General features: G+C 46.3%; 2 protein-coding genes across 2 annotated transcripts in view; one reads left to right on the forward strand and one right to left on the reverse strand.

The window, feature by feature from the left end:
• LYRM1 (LYR motif containing 1) overlaps positions 1 to 6,160 on the reverse strand; it is a 36,270-nt gene extending 30,110 nt beyond the window's left edge. The window contains exon 1 of the mRNA XM_040356849.1: positions 6,041 to 6,160. The gene's annotated coding sequence lies outside the window, so the exon portion shown is untranslated. The remainder of the gene's footprint in view (positions 1 to 6,040) is intronic.
• A 65-nt stretch (positions 6,161 to 6,225) lies between these two features.
• The window catches only part of DCUN1D3 (defective in cullin neddylation 1 domain containing 3), a 36,161-nt gene continuing 18,694 nt past the window's right edge, over positions 6,226 to 23,692 (forward strand). The window contains exon 1 of the mRNA XM_040356848.1: positions 6,226 to 6,368. Coding sequence (XP_040212782.1) covers positions 6,340 to 6,368 — 29 coding nt within the window. The 5' untranslated portion in view covers positions 6,226 to 6,339. The remainder of the gene's footprint in view (positions 6,369 to 23,692) is intronic.

Genomic DNA, 23,692 nt, shown 5'->3' on the forward strand with positions numbered 1-23,692 from the left:
GTGGGTCCCCTTTTTGTTTGCCATAGTCATGGTGAAACAAAGAAACAAACCCACTCAAGGTTACTAGATTAAGGGAAGCCTATTCCCTTGACTCAAATGACTGGACAGGTGTGTGATCAAGCAAGGCGTTTGGTGTGCTCCTGCACCTCCAAGGAGGGGTGGCTCCCCTCAGTCCTCCTGCCCACCTCCATTCATCGGAATGCATGCGACTCTATAGCGAGGACACTTATTGGACAGTGTTAGGACCACAGGATGCCTTGGCGTGGCTCATTCATGCGCCCGCCAATACGCGTGGACAACTCCTGTCTCCAACGCACACTGCTAGACAGGTCAAAACGGCTCCTCTGCAAGCCGGTTGGCAAGTAGGTCTCATCCTGGTCATTCCCAACTTCTGGGTATCTTCCCATCTGAATGCTGACATGTCAGATGTGCAATTGTTCTATATACCCCAGGCTCCTTATAGCCCTGCGGGTCGATATATTAAACTACGCAGAAAGGAGCCTGTCACGAAATTGCGAGTAACCACTGCATTTATCGGTATATAAAACAGAAAAGGACAAAGGTGTCGGGGAAAGAAAAACTGTAAATATCCAGTGTTTGAGGTCATGATCCACTCCAAGCACCAAGGAGTGTTAAGTTAAGCAGACCCCTACCATAAAGGGACCAATGCTATAGTAGGAGTAAAAGACGAATATTGGTTATTCCCATCCAGTTCGTCCAAGGGGGTGACATGAAGGACATATACCGAGCTATAAACCTATCGGATCGGGAGAACCAGTCAGAAAAAATTCTGATGCTGAATTTTTAAGCAAATAGCTCCAACCAGCGTAACCCCTTTCCTACTAAAAAATCATGATAGGTGATTCTATGACCTCCTTCCAGTGTCCTATAACCCTACTGGGTTCAGGTCTAGGGAATGTCTCTAGCATGCCTAGAAGTAAAGGCCTGTAATCAGAAATCCTGTTCCTTCCATGTAAATGGAAAATAAGGTCTGAAATAAAGTGACCGAAATATCTCCGATATACAGGTCATAAATCTTGTATTTCCGAAGGGCAGCAAGCTCAGGCTTAATATGGAACACAAAACAAGACCCCCCAGCCTTCACTGCTGTGTTTTCCGATATACAGACACCTGTAGGATAGAGAAGACACAACCAACCTTAGGTGTGTATTTCTAATATGTAATAAGATACCATATAACCCAAGCCCAGAGAAAGGACAGAAGCTCCAAATGTGAGCTTCTGATGCTCAATAGGTTATAGGTCCTACATCCAACAGAGAGGCCACTAGCCAATCTGGTGTTTTTCTGAGTAATTAAACACAGAGGACACATACACCTTCTACTGCTGTGTTTCACTTATGTGCTTGGATCCAAGGTAATAGATACAAGACAGGAGGACAAGAACAACTTTCGTGTTGTCTATTCCCGACTCTGACCGTAGTCAGTCTTCTAATCAACAGAAAATAAATACTAGCACCTATAGTATATCTCTGATGATAATAAAAATGCGGTCGCATGGCCAGTATGACAACAAAAAAAGAACATATGCGGCCTCAACCGTGTATTGCTGGTGTTATACTACCTGCAGTCATAACTAGCAGAGAGCGGTATTAGCATACTTCAGATAAACCATAGGGTATAGGACAAGGAACAGAAATGTTACAAACAGTAACATTGTATATTACCAGCACCACACAGTCATATACCCGATAGAAACGCATTAGCTCATTAGCCTCCCTACCATTGTACTAGAAAGAATGCAATGAACAACATTTCTTGCTTGGCATTGTGCATGCATGCAATGCAGGGGGTCTCCAAACTTTCTAAACAAAAGGGCCATTTACTCTCCTTCATACTTTTTGGGGGCAAGATTGTGGCCATTGAGAGTAGAAATCGTCGGTGTCAGTGGGACAAAACAATGCCTCATCTATGATGTCAGCGGGAAGAATAGCGCCCCTTTCTTTGGTGTCATTGGTAGAATTAGTGTAGAGGAAAGAGTGCATTTTGGACTTAATGGATGAAATAGTGCACCAAGGGGCAGAGATTATATATATATATATATATATATATATATATATATATATATATATATATATATATATATATATATATATAAAAAAGGGGGGGGGGCCGTAGTTTGGAGACCAGTGATGATAAAAAATGATTGCTACTATCAATGCATTGAAAGCGACAGAAAGTACACCATTTAAACTTGCAGAGTTTGCACTTGCATAGGTACAACCACTTACATTTAGATTATTTTTGCTTCTTTGGAGGACTCCCCCCATGCTGGATATATCTCCTTTGCAATCTCCAGCCATCCATACTCCCATTTGGAATAGTGTTTATGATCTGGATCCACAAGACTGTAAAAATAGAGTCATGGCCTACCCAGACTGATCAATACTTCAGGCCTCGCCATTTTGCTTGCAGGAAGGAACTTCCTGTCTTTTTGGGCAGTCTGGGAAGTTTGTTGCTGTTCGGGGGAAGGTCTTGGTTGTCATGCAGGTGAAAAAAAAGCAAAGCGCAGAGAAAAATGCAATGCCTAGGTTTCCATTGCATTTCCATTGCAGTATATGGAACCAAAAAAACACAACTTGCTTATTGCTTAATCCAAATTTATTACCCCGAGATTTTCTCTGCCTTTTGTGCTTTTCTCTTTCCCATCTCTCCCTAGCCTTCCTGAGTCCAAGGGGGTTGCTTCCGGAGACATTAATAAGCTCTCAACCATATGACGCTACCACCATTATGCTACACTGGTTGTCATTGAATGTTCAGGGTATGAACTCGCCTCAAAAGAGGGTGAAAGTGTTTAAGTACCTTAAAGAGCAACATATAGGGGTTATTTATGAAAGGCAAATCTACTTTGCACTACAAATGCAAACTGCACTTGGAAGTGCAGTCACTGTAGATCCGAGGGGGGACATGCAAAGAAAATAAACAGCATTTTAGCTTGCACATGATTGGATAAGATCAGCAGAGCTTTCCCTCGTTTCAGATATACCCCTCAGATTTACAGCGGCTGAACTTCCAAGTGCACGTTCAGTGCAATTTCAAGTGCACTTGTAGTGCAAAGTGGATTTGCCTTTCGTAAAAAAATAATAATAAAAAAAAAAAAAAAAAAAAAAAAAAAAAACACACACACATAGACATAGCATGTCTACAGCAGGGATCGACAAATCCCGGGCGCCAGGTCGCAATGCCGACTAGAAATAGTGTCCTGGTCGACTTGGCAGGTGGGCCGTTGGTATTACAAGTTATTACCACCAGATGTGAGCTGGCCCCATCTGGTGGTGGCCGTTGGTATTACAAGTTATTACCACCAGATGTGAGCTGGCCCCATCTGGTGGTGGCCGTTGGTATTACAAGTTAAACAGCAATTCTAATGTCATTTTTCACTATATTCACTGCCATTTTCTTCCCTCTAATTAGAACCCCCAAACATGATATATATTTTTTATCCTAACACCCTAGAGAATAAAATGGCGATCGTTGCAATACTTTCTGTCACGCTGTATTTGCGCAGCGGTCTTACAAGCGCACTTTTTTTGGGAAAAAATTACACTTTTTTTTAATTAAAAAAATAAGACAACAGTAAAGTTATCCCCATTTTTTTTTAATATTATGAAAGATAATGTTACGACGAGTAAATTCATACCCAACATGTCACGCTTCAAAATTGCGTCCGCTCGTGGAATGCCGACAAACTTTTACCCTTTAAAATCTCCATAGGCGACGTTTAAAAAAATCTACAGGTTGCATGTTTTGAGTTACAGAGGAGGGCTAGAATTATTGCTCTCGCTCTACCAATCGCGGCGATACCTCACATGTGTGGTTTGAACACCGTTTACATATGCGGGCGCTGCTCACGTATGTGTTCGCTTCTGCGCGCAAGCTCGTCGGGACAGGGTGCGTTTTCTGGCTCCTAACTTTTTTAGCTGGCTCCTAGATTCCAAGCAAATTTGTCAAACCCTGGTCTACAGGAAACTCATTTCTCCTCTACCTCCAGCCCTAAGTATTTTGATGTGCAAAACCCCCAGGTGTTCTTGGCTACTGGCCTTACCAGAGGGGAGTTCTGATAGCCTTTCCCAAATCGGTGCCTTTTAAATTGTATTAAACAGATCGCAGATCCCATTGGTAGATACCTCCTGCTCGTTGGGTACTATTCAAGATGCAGAGGTTACCATAATGACCCATCATGCCCCCAATTCCAATCCAGGAACCTTTTTGACTCATGTCTGCTCCTTACCGACATCTCAATTAATGTACAGTCAGGGATGATCAGTGCGGCCGGGGGGAGTTATAAACACTGATCTCCCTGTAAAGATTTCTATAAAGCCTAACAGCTTCTCCCTGGACCCCCCCTCCCCTTGTCAGCTGCTTTAGTAAAATCTTTACAGCGGTGATCGTGCTTGCAACTCCCCCCAAAGCCACACTGATCACTGCTGACTGTATCCTTCTCCAGTCCCTGCTCCGTACTGCTGCTGTCCTCCTCCATGCTCCATGTCCCCCTCCATTGTGCTGCTCTCCCTGTCCGTCCTCCATGCCCCCCCCCCCCCCCCCGTGCTCCATGTCCCCCTCCATTGTGCTGCTCTCGCAATCCGTGCTTCGCTCCGTGTCCCCCCCTCCCATGCTCTGTGTCCCCCTCCATTGTGCCGCTCTCGCCGTCTGCGCCCCGCTCCGTGTCACCCCTCTGAGCTCCGTGTCCCCCTCCACTGTGCTGCTCTCCTCTTCCGTGCTCCACTTCATGTCCCCCCCTTCGTGCTCCGTGTCCCCCTCCATTGTGCTGCTCTTCCCCTCTGTGCTCAGTGTCCCCGTCCATGTCCTCCTCTGACCTCAATCTGTCAGGATGGAGAGCGGGGGTAGGAGCCGGTAAACCCGGCTCCTTCTCTGAATGAACAGAGTCAGTGATCACTGACTGACCATTCATATAACCGAAACATTGTAACCTGTATTTACAATGCTTCAGTTTATGAATGGAGAGGAGCCTCTGTCTCCTGTCCATTCATTTTTAGTGCCGCTGAGAAAGGGACTGGAGAATCTGAGATGTCAGAGGTCTGTTATGACCCCTGATATCTCACCAAAGCCCCCCAACAGGGCTTAAAAAAAAAACCACACACACCATCCACTCCCCCCCCCCCCCCCCCCCGATCCCCCTATTAAAAAAATGTATGTATGTATAAGATAGATAGATAGATAGATAGATAGATAGATAGATAGATAGATAATCGGTATCGGCAAGTAATTGAGAAAAAAAAAAAAAAAAAAAAGTATCGGTACTTGTACTCGGTCATAAAAAAGTGGTATCGGGACAACCCTAGTACAACGTCACACGACCGCACAATTGTCAGTTAAAGCGACACAGTGCCATATCGCAAAACATAGCCTGGTAATTAAGGGGGTAAAATCCTCCGGTCCTTAAGTGGTTAAATTAGAGATGAAAAGGCAAACCATTTTCGTATAGATATACAAAAAACATAAGTGATCACATTCCCTCTGTTCTCAGCTGCATACGAGCTGGAGGGAGGAGAAGCAGCAGTGCACTGAGCTTCCCAGTGAAATGCTGTGCAGAGGGGGCGTGTCAGGACATTTCTGATCATTGGAGGAGAGCATACCGATTTCCCAGAACAGCTAGAGGACTATGCCGTGCTCTCCTGCTTAGTATGGTCAGTTTTTTTTAATAGGAAAGCAGAGGGACTGGCAGGAACACCAGAGATTCCACACAAGGGAAGCAATACAAAGAGAACATGGATATTTGCTCATCTAATTACATGGTTCAGCAGCCAAATATCACAAATATGAAATATTGGGGGTAACAAATGCTGAAAAAACATTAAAAGTAGTTTTTAACCCTTCTCATCCCTTTCCAAAAAGGATTACAAAGTTTTGTCTTCATACACATTTCAGTATATGGCCCCACTGAGGAGTAATAAAGAGCTGTGATAGTTCTAATGGCAGCCTTCTCTCAGTAGAGACCTCAGACACAGTATAGTCTTCTATATACATGCAGACTGACCCAGCACAATACAGCAGCGCTCACCTCTAAGGTTGCCGACTTCTGATGACGCAACACGCTCTGCGACGTCTGCACCTCGTTTACATACACGACAGGTTTCCCTGCGTGACGCTGAGAGGCGGGGGTCAGAGGAAAGGAGCCACTTTCTTTCTCTTCCCTCCGCCTCTAGCTAATGACGTCACCCGGAGTGCGCTGGTCGCGCCGGTGGCGTCACGACGGGCGGAGAAGAGGAGGGAGAGGTGCGGACGTCGCAGAGAGACAGCTGATTGGGATCCCCAGCCCCCCCCCTGCACCTCTGACACAATGTGGGAAAGGAGGAAGTGATGCGGGGGACTCAGACACGGCAGATATGGTGAGATAATGGGGTGAGGGCAGCTTTATTCCTCCCACCAACACACTGCTCTGTGTGAGGCTTTATCCTCTCTGTAGGGGGGCGCCTACACCTGGGCTAGGGTATTACAACTTGGAGGGACCATGTATAATGTGCTCTGTACCAGAACACAGGAGGGCAGGCTGTGTGTATGGGGTGCCATGCATGATCTCTGTGCCAGGGCACAGGAGGGCAGGCTGTGTGTATGGGGTGCCATGTATAATGTGCTCTGTGCCAGGGCACAGGAGGGCAGGCTGTGTGTATGGGGTGCCATGTATAATGTGCTCTGTGCCAGGGCACAGGAGGGCAGGCTGTGTGTATGGGGTGCCATGTATAATGTGCTCTGTGCCAGGGCACAGGAGGGCAGGCTGTGTGTATGGGGTGCCATGTATAATGTGCTCTGTGCCAGGGCACAGGAGGGCAGGCTGTGTGTATGGGGTGCCATGTATAATGTGCTCTGTGCCAGGGCACAGGAGGGCAGGCTGTGTGTATGGGGTGCCATGCATGATCTCTGTGCCAGGGCACAGGAGGGCAGACTGTGTGTATGGGGTGCCATGCATGATTTCTGTGCCAGGGCACAGGAGGGCAGGCTGTGTGTATGGGGTGCCATGCATGATGTGCTCTGTACCAGGACACAGGAGGGCAGGCTGTGTGTATGGGGTGACATGTATGATGTGCTCTGTGCCAGGAAACTGGAGGGCAGGCTGTGTGTGTGGGGTGCCATGTATGATGTGCTCTGTACCAGGACACAGGAGGGCAGGCCGTGTGTATGGGGTGACATGTATGATGTGCTCTGTACCAGGACACAGGAGGGCAGGCTGTGTGTATGGGGTGACATGTATGATGTGCTCTGTACCAGGACACAGGAGGGCAGGCTGTGTGTATGGGGTGCCATGTATGATGTGCTCTGTGCCAGGACACAGGAGGGTAGGCTGTGTATATGGGGTGCCATGTATAATGTGCTGTGTATATAGGGTGCCATGTATGATGTGCTCTGTGCCAGGACACAGGAGGGCAGGCTGTGTGTATGGGGTGCCATGTATGATGTGCTCTGTGCCAGGGCACAGGAGGGCAGGCTGTGTGTATGGGGTGCCATGTATGATGTGCTCTGTGCCAGGGCACAGGAGGGCAGGCTGTGTGTATGGGGTGCCATGTATAATGTGCTCTGTGCCAGGGCACAGGAGGGCAGGCTGTGTGTATGGGGTGCCATGTATAATGTGCTCTGTGCCAGGGCACAGGTGGGCAGGCTGTGTGTATGGGGTGCCATGTATAATGTGCTCTGTGCCAGGGCACAGGAGGGCAGGCTGTGTGTATGGGGTGCCATGTATAATGTGCTCTGTGCCAGGGCACAGGAGGGCAGGCTGTGTGTATGGGGTGCCATGTATGATTTGCCAGGACACAGGAGGGCAGGCTGTGTGTATGGGGTGCCATGTATGATGTGCTCTGTACCAGGACACAGGAGGGTAGGCTGTGTGTATGGGGTGCCATGTATAATGTGCTGTGTGTATGGGGTGCCATGTATGATGTGTTCTGTACCAGGACACAGGAGGGCAGGCTGTGTGTATGGGGTGCCATGTATAATGTGCTCTGTGCCAGGGCACAGGAGGGCAGGCTGTGTGTATGGGGTGCCATGCATGATCTCTGTGCCAGGGCACAGGAGGGCAGGCTGTGTGTATGGGGGGCCATGCATGATGTTCTCTGTGCCAGGGCACAGGAGGGCAGGCTGTGTGTATGGGGTGACATGTATGATGTGCTCTGTACCAGGACACAGGAGGGCAGGCTGTGTGTATGGGGTGACATGTATGATGTGCTCTGTACCAGGACACAGGAGGGCAGGCTGTGTGTATGGGGTGCCATGTATGATGTGCTCTGTGCCAGGACACAGGAGGGTAGGCTGTGTATATGGGGTGCCATGTATAATGTGCTGTGTGTATAGGGTGCCATGTATGATGTGCTCTGTGCCAGGACACAGGAGGGCAGGCTGTGTGTATGGGGTGCCATGTATGATGTGCTCTGTGCCAGGGCACAGGAGGGCAGGCTGTGTGTATGGGGTGCCATGTATGATGTGCTCTGTGCCAGGGCACAGGAGGGCAGGCTGTGTGTATGGGGTGCCATGTATAATGTGCTCTGTGCCAGGGCACAGGAGGGCAGGCTGTGTGTATGGGGTGCCATGTATAATGTGCTCTGTGCCAGGGCACAGGAGGGCAGGCTGTGTGTATGGGGTGCCATGTATAATGTGCTCTGTGCCAGGGCACAGGAGGGCAGGCTGTGTGTATGGGGTGCCATGTATAATGTGCTCTGTGCCAGGGCACAGGAGGGCAGGCTGTGTGTATGGGGTGCCATGTATAATGTGCTCTGTGCCAGGGCACAGGAGGGCAGGCTGTGTGTATGGGGTGCCATGTATAATGTGCTCTGTGCCAGGGCACAGGAGGGCAGGCTGTGTGTATGGGGTGCCATGTATGATGTGCCAGGACATAGGAGGGCAGGCTGTGTGTATGGGGGGCCATGCATGATGTTCTCTGTGCCAGGGCACAGGAGGGCAGGCTGTGTGTATGGGGTGCCATGCATGATCTCTGTGCCAGGGCACAGGAGGGCAGACTGTGTGTATGGGGTGCCATGCATGATGTGCTCTGTACCAGGGCACAGGAGGGCAGGCTGTGTGTATGGGGTGCCATGCATGATGTGCTCTGTACCAGGGCACAGGAGGGCAGGCTGTGTGTATGGGGTGCCATTTATGATGTGCCAGGGCACAGGAGGGCAGGCTGTGTGTATGGGGTGCCATGCATGATCTCTGTGCCAGGACCCAGGAGGGCAGGCTGTGTGTATGGGGTGCCATGCATGATGTGCTCTGTACCAGGACACAGGAGGGCAGGCTGTGTGTATGGGGTGACATGTATGATGTGCTCTGTACCAGGACACAGGAGGGCAGGCTGTGTGTATGGGGTGCCATGCATGATGTGCTCTGTACCAGGACACAGGAGGGCAGGCTGTGTGTATGGGGTGACATGTATGATGTGCTCTGTACCAGGACACAGGAGGGCAGGCTGTGTGTATGGGGTGCCATGTATGATGTGCTCTGTGCCAGGACACAGGAGGGTAGGCTGTGTATATGGGGTGCCATGTATAATGTGCTGTGTGTATGGGGTGCCATGTATGATGTGCTCTGTGCCAGGACACAGGAGGGCAGGCTGTGTGTATGGGGTGCCATGTATGATTTGCCAGGACACAGGAGGGCAGGCTGTGTGTATGGGGTGCCATGTATGATGTGCTCTGTACCAGGACACAGGAGGGTAGGCTGTGTGTATGGGGTGCCATGTATAATGTGCTGTGTGTATGGGGTGCCATGTATGATGTGTTCTGTACCAGGACACAGGAGGGTAGGCTGTGTGTATGGGGTGCCATGTATGATGTGCTCTGTACCAGGACACAGGAGGGCAGGCTGTGTGTATGGGGTGCCATGTATAATGTGCTCTGTACCAGGACACAGGAGGGCAGGCTGTGTGTATGGGGTGCCATGTATGATGTGCTCTGTACCAGGACACAGGAGGGCAGGCTGTGTGTATGGGGTGCCATGTATGATGTGCTCTGTACCAGGACACAGGAGGGTAGGCTGTGTGTATGGGGTGCCATGTATAATGTGCTGTGTGTATGGGGTGCCATGTATGATGTGTTCTGTACCAGGACACAGGAGGGTAGGCTGTGTGTATGGGGTGCCATGTATGATGTGCTCTGTACCAGGACACAGGAGGGCAGGCTGTGTGTATGGGGTGCCATGTATAATGTGCTCTGTACCAGGACACAGGAGGGCAGGCTGTGTGTATGGGGTGCCATGTATGATGTGCTCTGTACCAGGACACAGGAGGGCAGGCTGTGTGTATGGGGTGCCATGTATGATGTGATCTGTACCAGGACACAGGAGGGCAGGCTGTGTGTATGGGGTGCCATGTATGATGTGCTCTGTACCAGGACACAGGAGGGCAGGCTGTGTGTATGGGGTGCCATGTATGATGTGCTCTGTGCCAGGACACGGGAGGGCAGGCTGTGTATATGGGGTGCCATGTATGATGTGCTCTGTGCCAGTCTATCAAGAGTGGTCAGGGACAGGAGATGGCAGGCTATGTGTCAGATGTATCATACTCAACATCGGCGACCACATATATGCTGCTCTGTGCCAGTCTACCAGAGGCAGGAGATGTCAGGTGGTGCATCATATCGGCCATCGGTGACCATGCCACTTTCTGCTCTGTGCCAGTACACCAGGATGTGGTCAGGGACAGGAGTTGTCATACCAGACATGAGTGACCATAAGTGATTATCTGCTCTGTGCCAGTCTATTAGAGGTGGTCAAAGGAGTTGTTATGCTTTGTGTCTGGAGTATCATGCTCAACATCAGTGAACGCATATACGCTGCTCTGTGCCAGTCTACCAGATGTGGTCGGAGGCAGGAGATGCCAGGTGGTGCATCATATCGGCTATCAGTGACCATGCCCCTTTCTGCTCTGTGCCAGTACATGGGAGGTGATCAGGGACAGGAGATGGCAGGCTGTGTGTCTGATGTATCATACTTGAAATCTGTGACCACGTATAATCTGCTCTGTGCCAGTCTATCAAGAGTGGTCAGGGACAAGAGTTGTCAGGCTGTGTCTGGTGTATCATGTTCGACATCAGTGACCACATATACGCTCCTATGTGCCAGTCTACCAGAGGTGGTTGGAGGCAGGAGATGCCAGGTGTTGTATCAAACCAAACAGGAGGGACCATGCCACTTGCTGCTATGTGCCAATTATTAGGAGCTGGTCAGGGACAAGAGATGTGTGCCATCCCAGACAGGAATGATCATATATAATCTGTTCTGTGCCAATCTAACAGAGGTGGTCAGAGGCAGGCGATGTAAGGTAGTGTACCAGAAAGAATTGACCATGTTTCTCATCTTCTGTGTACCAGTCTTGGAGGTGGTCAGAGGCAGGAGATGTCGGGTGTCATGCCAGAGGTCAGTGACAACCTATAAGACTGCCACAGAGTAGATGAGAGCTCAAGCACGTTCATTTATGCTGCATTTTTTCTGCGGGGCTTGGCAGAAAGAAATGCCTCCGTCATGTGTACGTACGCACATTTATGTGAGTATGGTGTTGAGTAAGTTGCGCCGATACCTGTTTTTTACCGATGCGTACCAGTTACCGATACCTTTGCGGTGCGATTTGAGCTCATACAAAATGAATGAGCTGAAATCGCACTGTAAAGAATTGTGTGTGATTCTTGCTTGAGTTTCCCGCACTGCTACTGTGTGAACCCAGGCTTGTCAAATTGACTTCAGCCCGAGTTCACACAGGAGCGGTGGAGGAAACTGCATGTGATTCGGACAGGAATCGCACCACAAATCCTGTCCAAATCGCATGCGGTTCTTTGCAGTGCCATTTGAGCCCATTAATTTTGTGTGGGCTCCAATCCCACCGCAAAGTTATCAGTTTTGGGTATCGGAGCATTTGCATCAGTACAAGTACTGATGCAAATGCTTTGTGTCGGCACTGGTACGGGATCGGGGCAACCTTAGTGTTGCGTATAAATGCATTCTACTGGCCAGAATGTTAACTTCTTCTGGCCATTGGAATATGTTTACGATTGTACGGACATAGATTATGCGCCAAATTTATACTCGCAAACAGATAAAATACGCATGACATTCCCTGATGGTCAAACGTGGCAACAGATGAACGAATGATAGGCAATGTCGGGAGACTGATGCATTTCGAGGACGCATCTCCTTCCTCAGAGCTTGAGCTTTTTATATTTTTACTGGGTGCATACAAATTGCTTAGTGTTATCTTTGTTGGAATTTGGCAATTATATTATTAATTAACTGCCTTAAAGGGTTTGTAAAGGAATTTTTTTTTTATCTTAATGGCTTCCTTTACCTTAATGCAGTGCTGTTTTCATGCCCTCATTGTTCGTTTTTGCTCTCAAGTTGCTGTAATTCTTCTCTGATCTCCACACTTTCTGGTTGTCTGTTTCCTGATAACCACAGTACTGGGAGCTTTCTCTCCATGGTCACTAATCAAGGAGGTGTGATTACTGTGTGTCTAAAACCCCTCAGCACCAATCGGTTTCGTTTTCCAAACCATCACTGCCCGCCCTGTATTGGCTATGTGGCTCTGTACATCACAGAATCAGGAAACGTGCAAAAACGAAACTAGAAACTGCAGGTACATTATATGATTGATTTTTATCTATTTTTAATTGTTTTTAATAGGAATCAGTTAACTATTATGTCTCTATACCCTGTAAACAGTCATTTCAGCAAAACACTTTTTTTTATTTACAACTCCTTTAAACCAATATTGGACCCTAAAAAAAAAAACTTAATATTCAAGGAATGTTCAAGTTAAACACGGAGTTTAAAAGGGTTCGTTATTTATTTTCTAAATGGGTTCCTTTAAACTAGTGCATGTATCTTCAAACTACGGCCCTCCAAATGTTCAGGAACTACAATTCCCATCATGCCTAGTCATGTCTTTGAATGTCAGTGTGTTACAATGCCTCATGGGACGTGTAGTTCTACAACAGCTGGAGGGCCGTAGTTTGAGGATCCCTGAGCTAGTGCATTGTTGGTTCACTTACCTTTTCCTTCTATTTTGCTTCTAAGGCCCCATGCACACGAGAAGCAAATGCAAACACATGTAAACTCAAGTTTTCAAAGGCAAAAACCGGCGTTTAAAACCCCAGTTTTTGCAGCGAATTTCGCTGCGTTTTACCGCGTTTGCGGCTATCAGCGTTTATAACAAAGACATTGTAGACCCTCCCAAAGCTTTGAAACGCAAAAACTTTTGCGTCTGAACCCAAAATTTTGCTTCTGAAAAAACGAGCCTAAACCCAACTGCTTTAAAACGCAAAAAAAAACGTGAATGTGTGCATGGACACATAGGATAACATTAAATGTGTTCAGGGGCAGTTGAAAAAAATGCCCAAATGCCTCTGAACTCGAGTTTACCAGCGTCTCATGTGCATGGGGCCTAAATGTTTTTTTTTCTTTGTCTGAATTTCTCACTTCCTGTTTCTTCTCAGTAAGCTTTCCACCATCATCCGAGCCGTTCTGGCTGGGGATTAGTCAGCCAGAACAGCTTACTGAGGAGTAACAGAACGTGAGAAATTCAAATTCAAAGGGGGAAAAAAACATTTAGAAGGGGAATAGAAGGAAAAGGTAAGTGAACCAACAATGCACTAGCTTAAAGGAACCTATTTAGAAAATAAAAAACAAACCTTTACAACCCCTTTAATTTTACAGATATAAAAAGGGATTCTAGCATGGTGGTGGTTCTACACGCAGTAGTAAGTGGCAAGAGTGTCTTATTACTGATAGGCAGCGCACATGTCGCGGGCCAGTCCTGTAATCGTTAATAAAGATGGCAGACAACAGTGTTAGTGCGTGGAACAGCGTGTGGTGATGACGTTTCCTGTGAAGGAAGGCATAAAAGCCGCAGATATCTACAGAAGACTTCAAGCACAGTGATGAGACGCTTGGCCACAGTAAAACATTTGAATGGTGTAAACGTTTAAAGAAAATAGCGCATGTTGGGGACCGCTTTCCGTTTTTGACCGGCACAGAAGAGTTGAAGCCTTTACTGCTTTATGGGAGCGTTGTGATGGAAGACCAGGATTTTCTGGATGTGATGAAACCAGAGCAAATCATTTCACTCCGGAATCAAAGCAGTGAAAGCATGCAGACTCTCCACCAAATTTCCAACAATTGCGTTTTGTAAGCAGGCTGTCCTAGGATGGTTCAGGCGTACTGACAGATTTCCAAGCATTAGTTATGCTGGGAGAAGTGTAGAAATGTCACAGGAGAGAAAAATTCAGTTTTCACTCCTTGAAAATGCGTTCTTTTATTATATAAACTCAAAGATTCTGGTTTGACTTGAACGCCCCGCATAGTTCAGCTTATCCCGGTAGCTGAATTCGGTTTTGTTTTTTCATTGTTTGCCAGCAACACAATTCCTGTCTTGGGGTGTCTCCACTCTGGATAGAGAAGCAATGGAGACACCTTTTGGATAGTAGGGATGAAATCAGGCGAGTTCATACTCCTGCCTGAAAGCGATCACTGTGAACAGCCAATCGTAAACGGAGGAGGCATGCCCTAAAGCCACATATATCCAAGGAGAGCAGCTTTGTTTGAAGGGAATGCCTTAGCCACTAATGATTGGCTGTCCACAGTGACTGCTTTCTGGCAGGATAGTTCAGGCAGGTTCAGATTCTTGCCTGACTGGAAAGTGCAGATCATACATAGGCCAAGGCTGCAGCTTCCGTGGCTATAAAGCTTTAGGCCTCATGTACACTGCAGATGGCAAACAGACGTTTAGGAGCATTTGGTCGTTTTTTCAACAGCCCCTAAACTCTCTTCAATGTTATTTTATGGGTACATTTACACTTTATAGGCGTTTTATATTAGTTTAGAAGCAGTTGAGGTTGGAAGCGTGTTTTTTTGCAAAAATTTGCTTTAAAAGGTCACTAAAGGATTTTTTTTTTCTAAATAACAAACATGTTGTACTTGCCTCCACTGTGCAGTTAGTTTTGCACAGAGTGCCCCAGATCCACGTCTTCTGGGGTCCCTCGGCGGCTGTCTCTGGTCCTCCCGCAATTAGTCACCACAGTCATGCGAGAGCTCGCATGGTGGTCACTAATTGCGGGCGCGCTCCCGTGATACAGCGAGCGGCCATAGCCGCTTACTATATTACTCGGCGCGCCCGTCACTAGATGTGATTGATAGCAGCGCCAGCCAATGGCTGCGCTGCTCTCAATCCATCCGCTTTAGCCAATCAGCGGCCAGGCTGAGCGGCGAAGAGGATATCGGGACCGCGCGGGACTTTCGAGGGGTCAGGTAAGTATAACGGGGGCTCGGGGGGGGGGGGGGGGGGACGACAGCATATGTTTTTTTTAATGCATAGATTGCATTAAGGTGAAAAAACATTTTCTTTTACAACTCTTAGAAGGACGGAATTACAGAGGCATTTGAAGCTTATAAACGCATTAACTTACGTTTTTTTATAGGCGTTTTCAATGAGGAATCACTTCTGACCATTTGCAAAGCTAAAAAAACTGACTTTCCAGAACCCTTGTATATTGTGGGCTGCAAGGGGAGAGAGTGAGAGAAAATCTATTTGAAGTGCACCAAGTGACACTTCATTCATGTCATCGCACAACAGCACTCTGCGGTTCAGTGACATGCAATGCCTTCCAATTAAAATGCAGCATGTCTCTCTCTGTACCGCACCTACAGGCTGTGTGAACAGGACACATAAAAATTAATTGTTTTCTGCGTGTTCTAGCTGTGACCTGCGCTCATTCAGTGCGGTAAAATGCCAGTCACAGCAGTATGTGTGTGAACAGGGCCTACATGAATACCTTTATAAGTATTCAATGCTTTGGGCCAGATTCAGCATTGAATTACGCCGGCGTATCTATAGATACGCCATGTAAATTCAAAGCTGCGCCGGCGGATCTTTTTTTTCTGCATTCAGAAAGCAAGATACGCCAACATTAGCCTAAGATCCAACTCCGAGATCCGAGTCTTTTACACCGTCGTATCTTAGGGTGCATATTTACGCTGGCCGCTAGGTGGTGCTTCTGTCGTTTTCGGCGTAGTATATGCAAATGACCTAGATACGCTGATTCACAAATTTACGTACGCCCGGCGCAATTTAGTTACGTCTTTTATGTTAGTCTTTTTCGGCGTAAGGTTACTCCTGCTATTAGGAGGTGCAGCCAATGTTAAGTATGGACGTCGTTCCCGCTTCGAATTTTGAATTTTTTACGTCGTTTGCGTAAGTCGTTCGCGAATAGGGCTGGACGTAATTTACGTTCACGTCGAAAGCAATGACGATTTGCGGCGGAATTTCGAGCATGCGCACTGGGATTCTTTCACGAACGGCGCATGCGCCGTTCTTAAAAAACCATAAAATACGCGGGGTCACCATTAATTTAAATAAAACACGCCCCCCTCATCCTCCTTTGAATTAGGCACGCTTACGCCGGCCCCATTTACGCTACGCCGCCGTAAGTTAGGAGGCAAGTGCTTTGTGAATACAGCACTTGCCTCTCTAACTTACAGCGGCGCAGCGTTAATATGATAACGCTGCGCCGCCGTAACAATGCGCGCCCCTACCTGAATCTAGCCCATAGTGTCAACCCTCTGTCACTTTGTCTGGATAGCATGGCCTGTTAAAGGAAGTGAAAAAATAACAGACTGCCCAGATCACCAATGGGGGGGGGGGGGGGATGCCTAAAAAAGAAAAGTAATGAAGCCACCACATCTTAGAATTAGTGAGATGCAATATAATAAAGTTTTTGGGTTTAATGCTGCTTTAAGCCAGTGTTGGTCAAGCCGGACATTTGTCTTTTGTCTATAGACATTTATTGTGAGATATTCTCAGACTGCAGGCTATTTGATAACAGTGACAATCCTAAACACAGCTGTGTCATGCCTCCCTGTGCCCCCAGGGTCCTATTATGTGTAATTCAGTCTCTGGGGGCGCTATACCTGCAGCAGAGCCCATGAAATCCAGCTTCTGATAACATCATTCACCAGTCACGCGTTAGTGCAACAAGGATACAGTATCCCCTCCATGCTCCCTACCGGTCCTGGCTGGATTCTTACTCCCTGGATATCAAGATAATATTGCACTATCCAAAGGACTATCTCCGGTTCTGTGCTGGGGTTATGATTCTCCACCCTGCCTCCCCAGCCCCCCCCCCCCTCCTCCTGATGTCCAACCAACTTTACATTTGGAGATACACCAATTCCAGGGACATGGTTTAGGGACCTTGGATGGGGTAACCGGTTGCCTACCCTCCACTACCGTCTTTCAACCAAGCGTGCGTTTGCCCAAGCTTTTTACCGTCATATACAACAGTGTTTTAAAGGACCTAATACATGCCCAAAAGGCTGTTTAGGCAACAACGCTGTATATACTATACTTTATTATTAACGGTCGTTTCCACAAACCTATGCGAAGACCTGTTTAATCTAACTCTATGCTCCTGATGAAGCGTCCTGTACGCGAAACATGTCGAGAGTAAAAGCAAGACTTACCATTCCGCATATCAAACTCAGTTCCAAGGATTAAAAGTTTATATATACTCTTCTGTGCTATATAGTCTCATGTCATGAGTATATTTGCATAAGTATAAGCTTTTTTGTTATATTCTTAATAATATGTACTGAGATAATATGCTGATAATGTACTGTTCCCACGAAATTATGTATATCTTTTCTTATATACTTTTTTTTTTTTTTTTTTTTTTTTTTTTATGAATAAATATTTATAGATTTTTTACATTCATTACTTGTACCGCCAAAAGTCCATTCTAGTAGTCCAGACTAATTTCCACTTCCATATTATTGGGATGTTGGTACACTCAAATAGTTGCATTCACAGTAGTTAGTCGCCCTGTGTTTTATGCACTTTTTTTGGCTAGGTCCACTTAAAATCATTCACCAGTCAGTTCATCATTGATTGAAACCAACAATCCTGTCGGATAATTTCTTAACCATGGACAAAACGTCAAAATTAGCATCACTTACATGAAAAAATGTCAAACTGTCTTTATGCAAACAGTCTGGTCATGAAGTCACCAAATGTATGTTGATAGGAGTAAAATATACAGATTTGTAACCCCTTCCTGCCTGCCCCAGCGTCCCCTTAAAATGTTCTTAACACCCAGAGGATGACAAGAATCGGTGATCGTGTGGCCGCTCTGAATGGCTGCCCCCCCCCCAGCAACCACTCATTTGTGGGGACCAAGAGCTGTCTTTGACAGCTCAGTCTCTGTGCTAAGAGCATGCAGTGAGCGCACAGAAACATCAGTCACCCAGTGAAGCTCACTGCATGCTCTCAGCACAGAGACTGAGCTGTCAAAGACAGCTCTTGGTCCCCACAAATGAGCGGTTGCTGGGGGGGGGGGACAGCCATTCAGAGCGGCCACACAATCACTGATTCTTGTCATCCTCTGGGTGTTGAGCACATTTTAAGGGGACGCCGGGGCAGGCTAAACGGCCGTTTTTAGACGCTGGTTTCTAGCTGTCCAATTAAATCTTTCAGGAGAGGTTGAACAATGTCCCGTGTACATGAAGCCTAAGACTGAACTAGGTAAGCATTGTCACCCTAGGGTAGGTAGTATCTATGGAGAAAGTTTTCTGGTATGACTTAAAGCGGAGGTCCGCCTAAAAAAATATTAAAAGCCAGCAGCTACAAATACTGCAGCTGCTGACACTTACCTGTCCATGGTGTCCAGGATTTCTGCAGCGGAAGCCGATCAATTGCTCGGCTCTCGACTGCCCCCGCCGACATCCTCGGTGAGGGAATCGGGAAATTATGCCTTGTGGCTTCACTTTCCGGTTTCCCTACCGCGCATGCGCGAGTCGCGCTGCACATCCTCACTGGTCCACGCTATCTTCTGGGACCTGTGTGTTTCCCAGAAGACAGCAGGGGAGGAAAGTGTAGGCGCCGGACATGACGTAGGTCACCGCGGTGATATATGCCAGGAAGTGGGAGCAAATACCTGTATTACACAGGTATCTTCTCCCCCCTGAGAGGAATCCAAAAAGTGCAAGTTAAATTTTTGGGTGGAACTCTTTAACACTTTAAATAAAAAATGTTTTTATATAGTTGGTTTGTGTTTGAATTTACTTTAACGTGTGAGCTTTAACACCCTGTGCGTATGCATCACTGGGTGACTGATGTTTCTGTGCTTACGCACAGGGTGTTAAAGCTCACACGTTAAAGTAAATTCAAACACAAACCATTGACATTTTCAGGATTGCATGTGGTATTTGGGAAAACGCCTAAATACTGCATGCGATCCGGTTAAAACAGGATTGAAAGTCAATTCACAAAAAAAAAAATGTATGTGGTAATTAAGTAGTGGTCCCGGCATGCAATATTTTAGGAACCGGGAGCCGCAGGCATCCTTGACCAGTAAACAACTGGTTGTTAAGAAGCGGTACATGTACATTTAAGGGGGAAAAAACAGCATGGGGCCCCCTCCAAATCCATACCAGACCCTTATCCAAGCATGCAGCCTGCCCTCCTGAACCATACCAGGCCACATGCCCTCAACATGGGGTGAATGCTTTGGGGCAGATGGGGCTCTGACACACTCCCCTCCCCCCCCCCCCCACATAGCACCTTGTTAATGGGGAAAAGGGCCTCTTCCCCACCACCCTGCCCTGTGGTTGTGAGGGTCTGCGGGCAGAGGGCTTATCGGAATATGGAAGCCCTCTTTAATAAGGCCCCCCCCCCCCATGTGAATGAGTATGGGGTATATAGCACAGCAAACAGCTATTGACAGCCTGTGTGTAAGGATGCCGGCGTTGAATTACCGCAGGCTTTCACTACTAAAATACTACATGACTTCATAAAATAACTTGTTCTGTCTGTATTAGTAGCGTTTTTTAGTGAATGCTTAAAAACCGATGTACGGTACCTTACTGCAAACTTGTAGGTAAGGTAGGTGTAGGTAATGTGAGGTAAGATATTGCTTGGTGAATGGAGCCCAATGTTCCAAGTAGAATTGCAAAAGCTATAAATATATTGTCATCTACACTACATAATATCAAGAGAAACTGGAGATAATTCTATATGAAAGGCATAAGGCCAAAACGCCAAATTGGATGCCTGTGATATTCATTAATTTTGACGGTACTGCCTTAAAAACAGGCATGAGTCTGTGATGGACATCACTGCATAGGCTCAGAAATACTTGCATGTGTAGTTTTGAACGCCGTTTACATATGTGAGCGCGACCTACATATGCATTCGCTTCTGCACGCGGGGACGGGGCGCTTTAAATTAACTTACATTTTTTTGGATCACATCCCTTGTAATAGGTATAGGGCATGACAGGTCCTCTTTACTGCGAGATCTGGGGTCTATTAGTTTTTTCTTTTCGATATGTGGGGACTATCTCGGCCTTTCAGCCGAGGCAACGGCAGTGTTTACAACTGCAGAGGTGACGTCATAACGTTGTGCCCGGCTTCTGAGAGGTCATGGAGACTGCCGGGGACCATCTGGCCTGCGGTTATCCTCTATGGTGAATTTCCGGCGCCAGCGGATTCCTTCTCCGGCTCGCTGAACGCACAAGGCGAGTCGGTAGAAACACCGGTGGTGGAGGGGAACTTTCCCTTCTACCTGTAAAAACAATAAGAAGGCTGAACAGCGGCTATGATTTGTTTTTACGGTGCAGGGAATCGCCGGCTGTAAAAGAAAGATATCTAAATGATGGCTGTAACAGCAGGCATCATTCAGATATCCCCACTCAAAGTCAGCGATGTCATATGACGCCATGCGAGTGGGAAGTGGTTAAAGAATTGATATGTTTTCTATTGAGAATATAATCTGTGTTTATGAGATTTGCAAATCATTGCATTTGGTTTTTATGAAGATTTTACACGGTGCCCCAACTTTTTGTGCCCCCTGACACGCTTATCGGCATAAAAAAATAAATATCTATCTATCTATATCATATCTCTTTTTTTCTTTTCTTTTCTTTTCTTGTTTTTTTTTTTTTTTTTTACAGAAAAGCAGGATTGACTTATTCTGTTTACACATTGTGGAATGTGTTCAGATCAATCTGTATCTGCGAGTAGAAAATACAGGGAAAAGGCAAACAAAAGAAATGTGTTGATGGTAAACAGTGTTTGAGATCTTTTACCTAGACTTGATGGCATTTCTTGGGTTAATATTTCGGAAGCAATAAGGCCTTATTTTCCCACAGATACCTCCATCCAAAATTCAGTGATGACATGTCACGACTTGTTCCCCTATAACTCCTATGTAATCCCCGCAGGAAGAACCGGCCTTTTGTCATCACAAGTTCTGTTGCTCACTTTCCAATAACTCAACATGGAGCATGTGTCTTTTTCCTTTTTTTTTTTTTTTTTTTTTTTTTTTTAAATAGCTTTTTTTGTATAATTGATATTTTAGCAGAGCTTTTCCATTTGTTCTCTTAGATTTTGGATTATAAAAAGGAGCTTTAGCTATAGCTGGTGAGTATAAAACCTTATGTTAGGCATTGTATTAAATGCAACCAGGGGGGCCTTTATCAATAATATTTTAAGGATTGTGGTTGCAAATTTGTCACAAGTCATATTATTGCAGGTCAGGGAAAGATTTATTATCTGGATGCAAACTGTGAAAACAATGAATATGAACAAAAATGAAATGGAATATCTTCATCTGTTTTAAATTAAGCCTTACATGGTATCTCCACTTTCTTGGGGAGAAAAAAATGGCAAAAAAATAACGTATAGATTATTATCAATTTTATTATTATTTACTTTACAATCTGCAATGCTGTAATTTAGTAAAATGCATCAACGTACCTGTACGTCGCCTTTGAGATGCATTGTGGGCGTGCACCCACTGCGAGCTCTGTGAGTGGACTTGATGTCTGCGGGGATACTCGCGATCGTCTCACGGAGCGGAAGAACGGGGAAATGCTGATGTAGACAAGCATTTCCACATTCTTCCTAGTGACAGGACACTGATCACAGCTCCCTGTAATTGGGAGCGGTGATCAGTGTTGTGTCACACGTAGCCACGCCCCCTACAGTTAGAACACATCCCTAGGACACACTTAACCCCTTCAGCGCCCCTCCTGGTTAACCTCTTCACTGACATGCACTCATTACTGTGTAAATGTGACTATTTATAGCGCTGATCGCTGTGTAAATGTGAATGGTCCCAAAATAGCGCCAAAAGTGTCCGATGTGTCCGCCATAATGTCGCCGCCATTACTAGTAAAAAAAGTATTAATAAAAATGCCATAAAACTATCCCTTATTTTGTAGCCGCTATAATATTTATTTTTGGGGAAAAAATGATGTCAATTTTGTTTGGGAGCCACATCGCACAACCACACAATTGTCAGTTAACCACTTAAAGTGGTAGTAAACTCTTTACTACCACTTTTACCTACAGGTAAGCCTATAATAAGGCTTACCTGTAGGTATGAAATATATCTACTAAACGGGGATCCTCGGGTAAAGGGCCGGCAGCCGCCGAACCTTGCCGGAATGAAGTCTCCTGCGCGCATGCGCGGGAGTGACGACATCGCCGCTCCAGCCAATCACAGTGCTGGAGCGGTGATACCAGGAAGACACGCCGAGGCGAGATGACATCTCACTCGGCGTGGACCAGGTAAGTTCTCTACACCTCGTTCCAAGGTAAGTATTTCATAATGAGCTAGTTTGCGTGCATACTAGCTCATTTTGCCTTACCGGAGCCGTCGGCAGCAGCAGAGGCGATCGGGTGCTTCCTCCTGCTCGGCTGGGATAAGAGTGAGGGCAAGATGGCCCCCACCCGTCCCCATAGCATAGCAGGGCGGAAGCGACGTCAAAACGTCACTTCCGCCCATGCTTATTAAAGCAATGTTTTCTTGTCTTTTTTTTGCATTTAAATATGAGATCTGAGGTCTTTTTTTTTTTTTGTTGTAAAAATTAAGAAAACAATTATTATTTTTTTTTAAAGCGCCTCGTCCCGACGAGTTTGCGCGCAGAAGCGAACACATACGTGAGTAGCGCCCGCATATGAAAACGGTGTTCAAACCACACAAGTGAGGTATCACCGCGATCGTTGGAGCGAGAACAATAATTCTAGCCCTAGACCTCCTCTGTAGTGCAAAAGATGCAACTCATTGTTAAAAGGGATCAGTCAGGAGAAGGATACAAAAGAATTTCTAAGGCATTAGATATACTATGGAACACAGTGAACACAGCCATCAAGTGGAGAAAATATGACACAACAGTGACATTTCCAAGAACTGGACATCCCTCCAAAATTGATGAGAAGAAACCCACTGAGTCTCTGAATTGATAACTGGATAATATTGGCAGTTATGGATTGCATGCAACCTGCAAAAACTTTTTTTTTTTTTTTTTTCATTTATATATGGTGCAACTTCCCACTTTTATCTCACTACATTATTGTATGTTTTGTTGACCAGTCATTCAGGTGGAATTTCTACCAAGCTGTGGTCGTTCCCTTATCTGCTAAACGCTTGTTTTTAACCTCCCTTTGGGATTCTTGCATTAGAGCAGATAGTGCTGTTCCATTCATCTTTTTTGTTTTTTAATTTCCAATGAAGTTCTTGGAAGCTGCTCCTAGTCAAACGCAGACCAGTCAGGTTGTGTAAGCTGGGGTGTCCTCTATGCAACCTGGACTCTTCCCCCCCCCCCCTTATTTTCCTTTGGTCTTCCATGACAGCAGGGTTATTTTTATTTTATTTTTTTTATTTTTTTATTACTGGGTGTTGTGGAAG

Source organism: Rana temporaria, chromosome 6, assembly GCF_905171775.1.
Source record: "Rana temporaria chromosome 6, aRanTem1.1, whole genome shotgun sequence".
In the NCBI taxonomy this organism is placed as follows: Eukaryota; Metazoa; Chordata; class Amphibia; order Anura; family Ranidae; genus Rana; species Rana temporaria.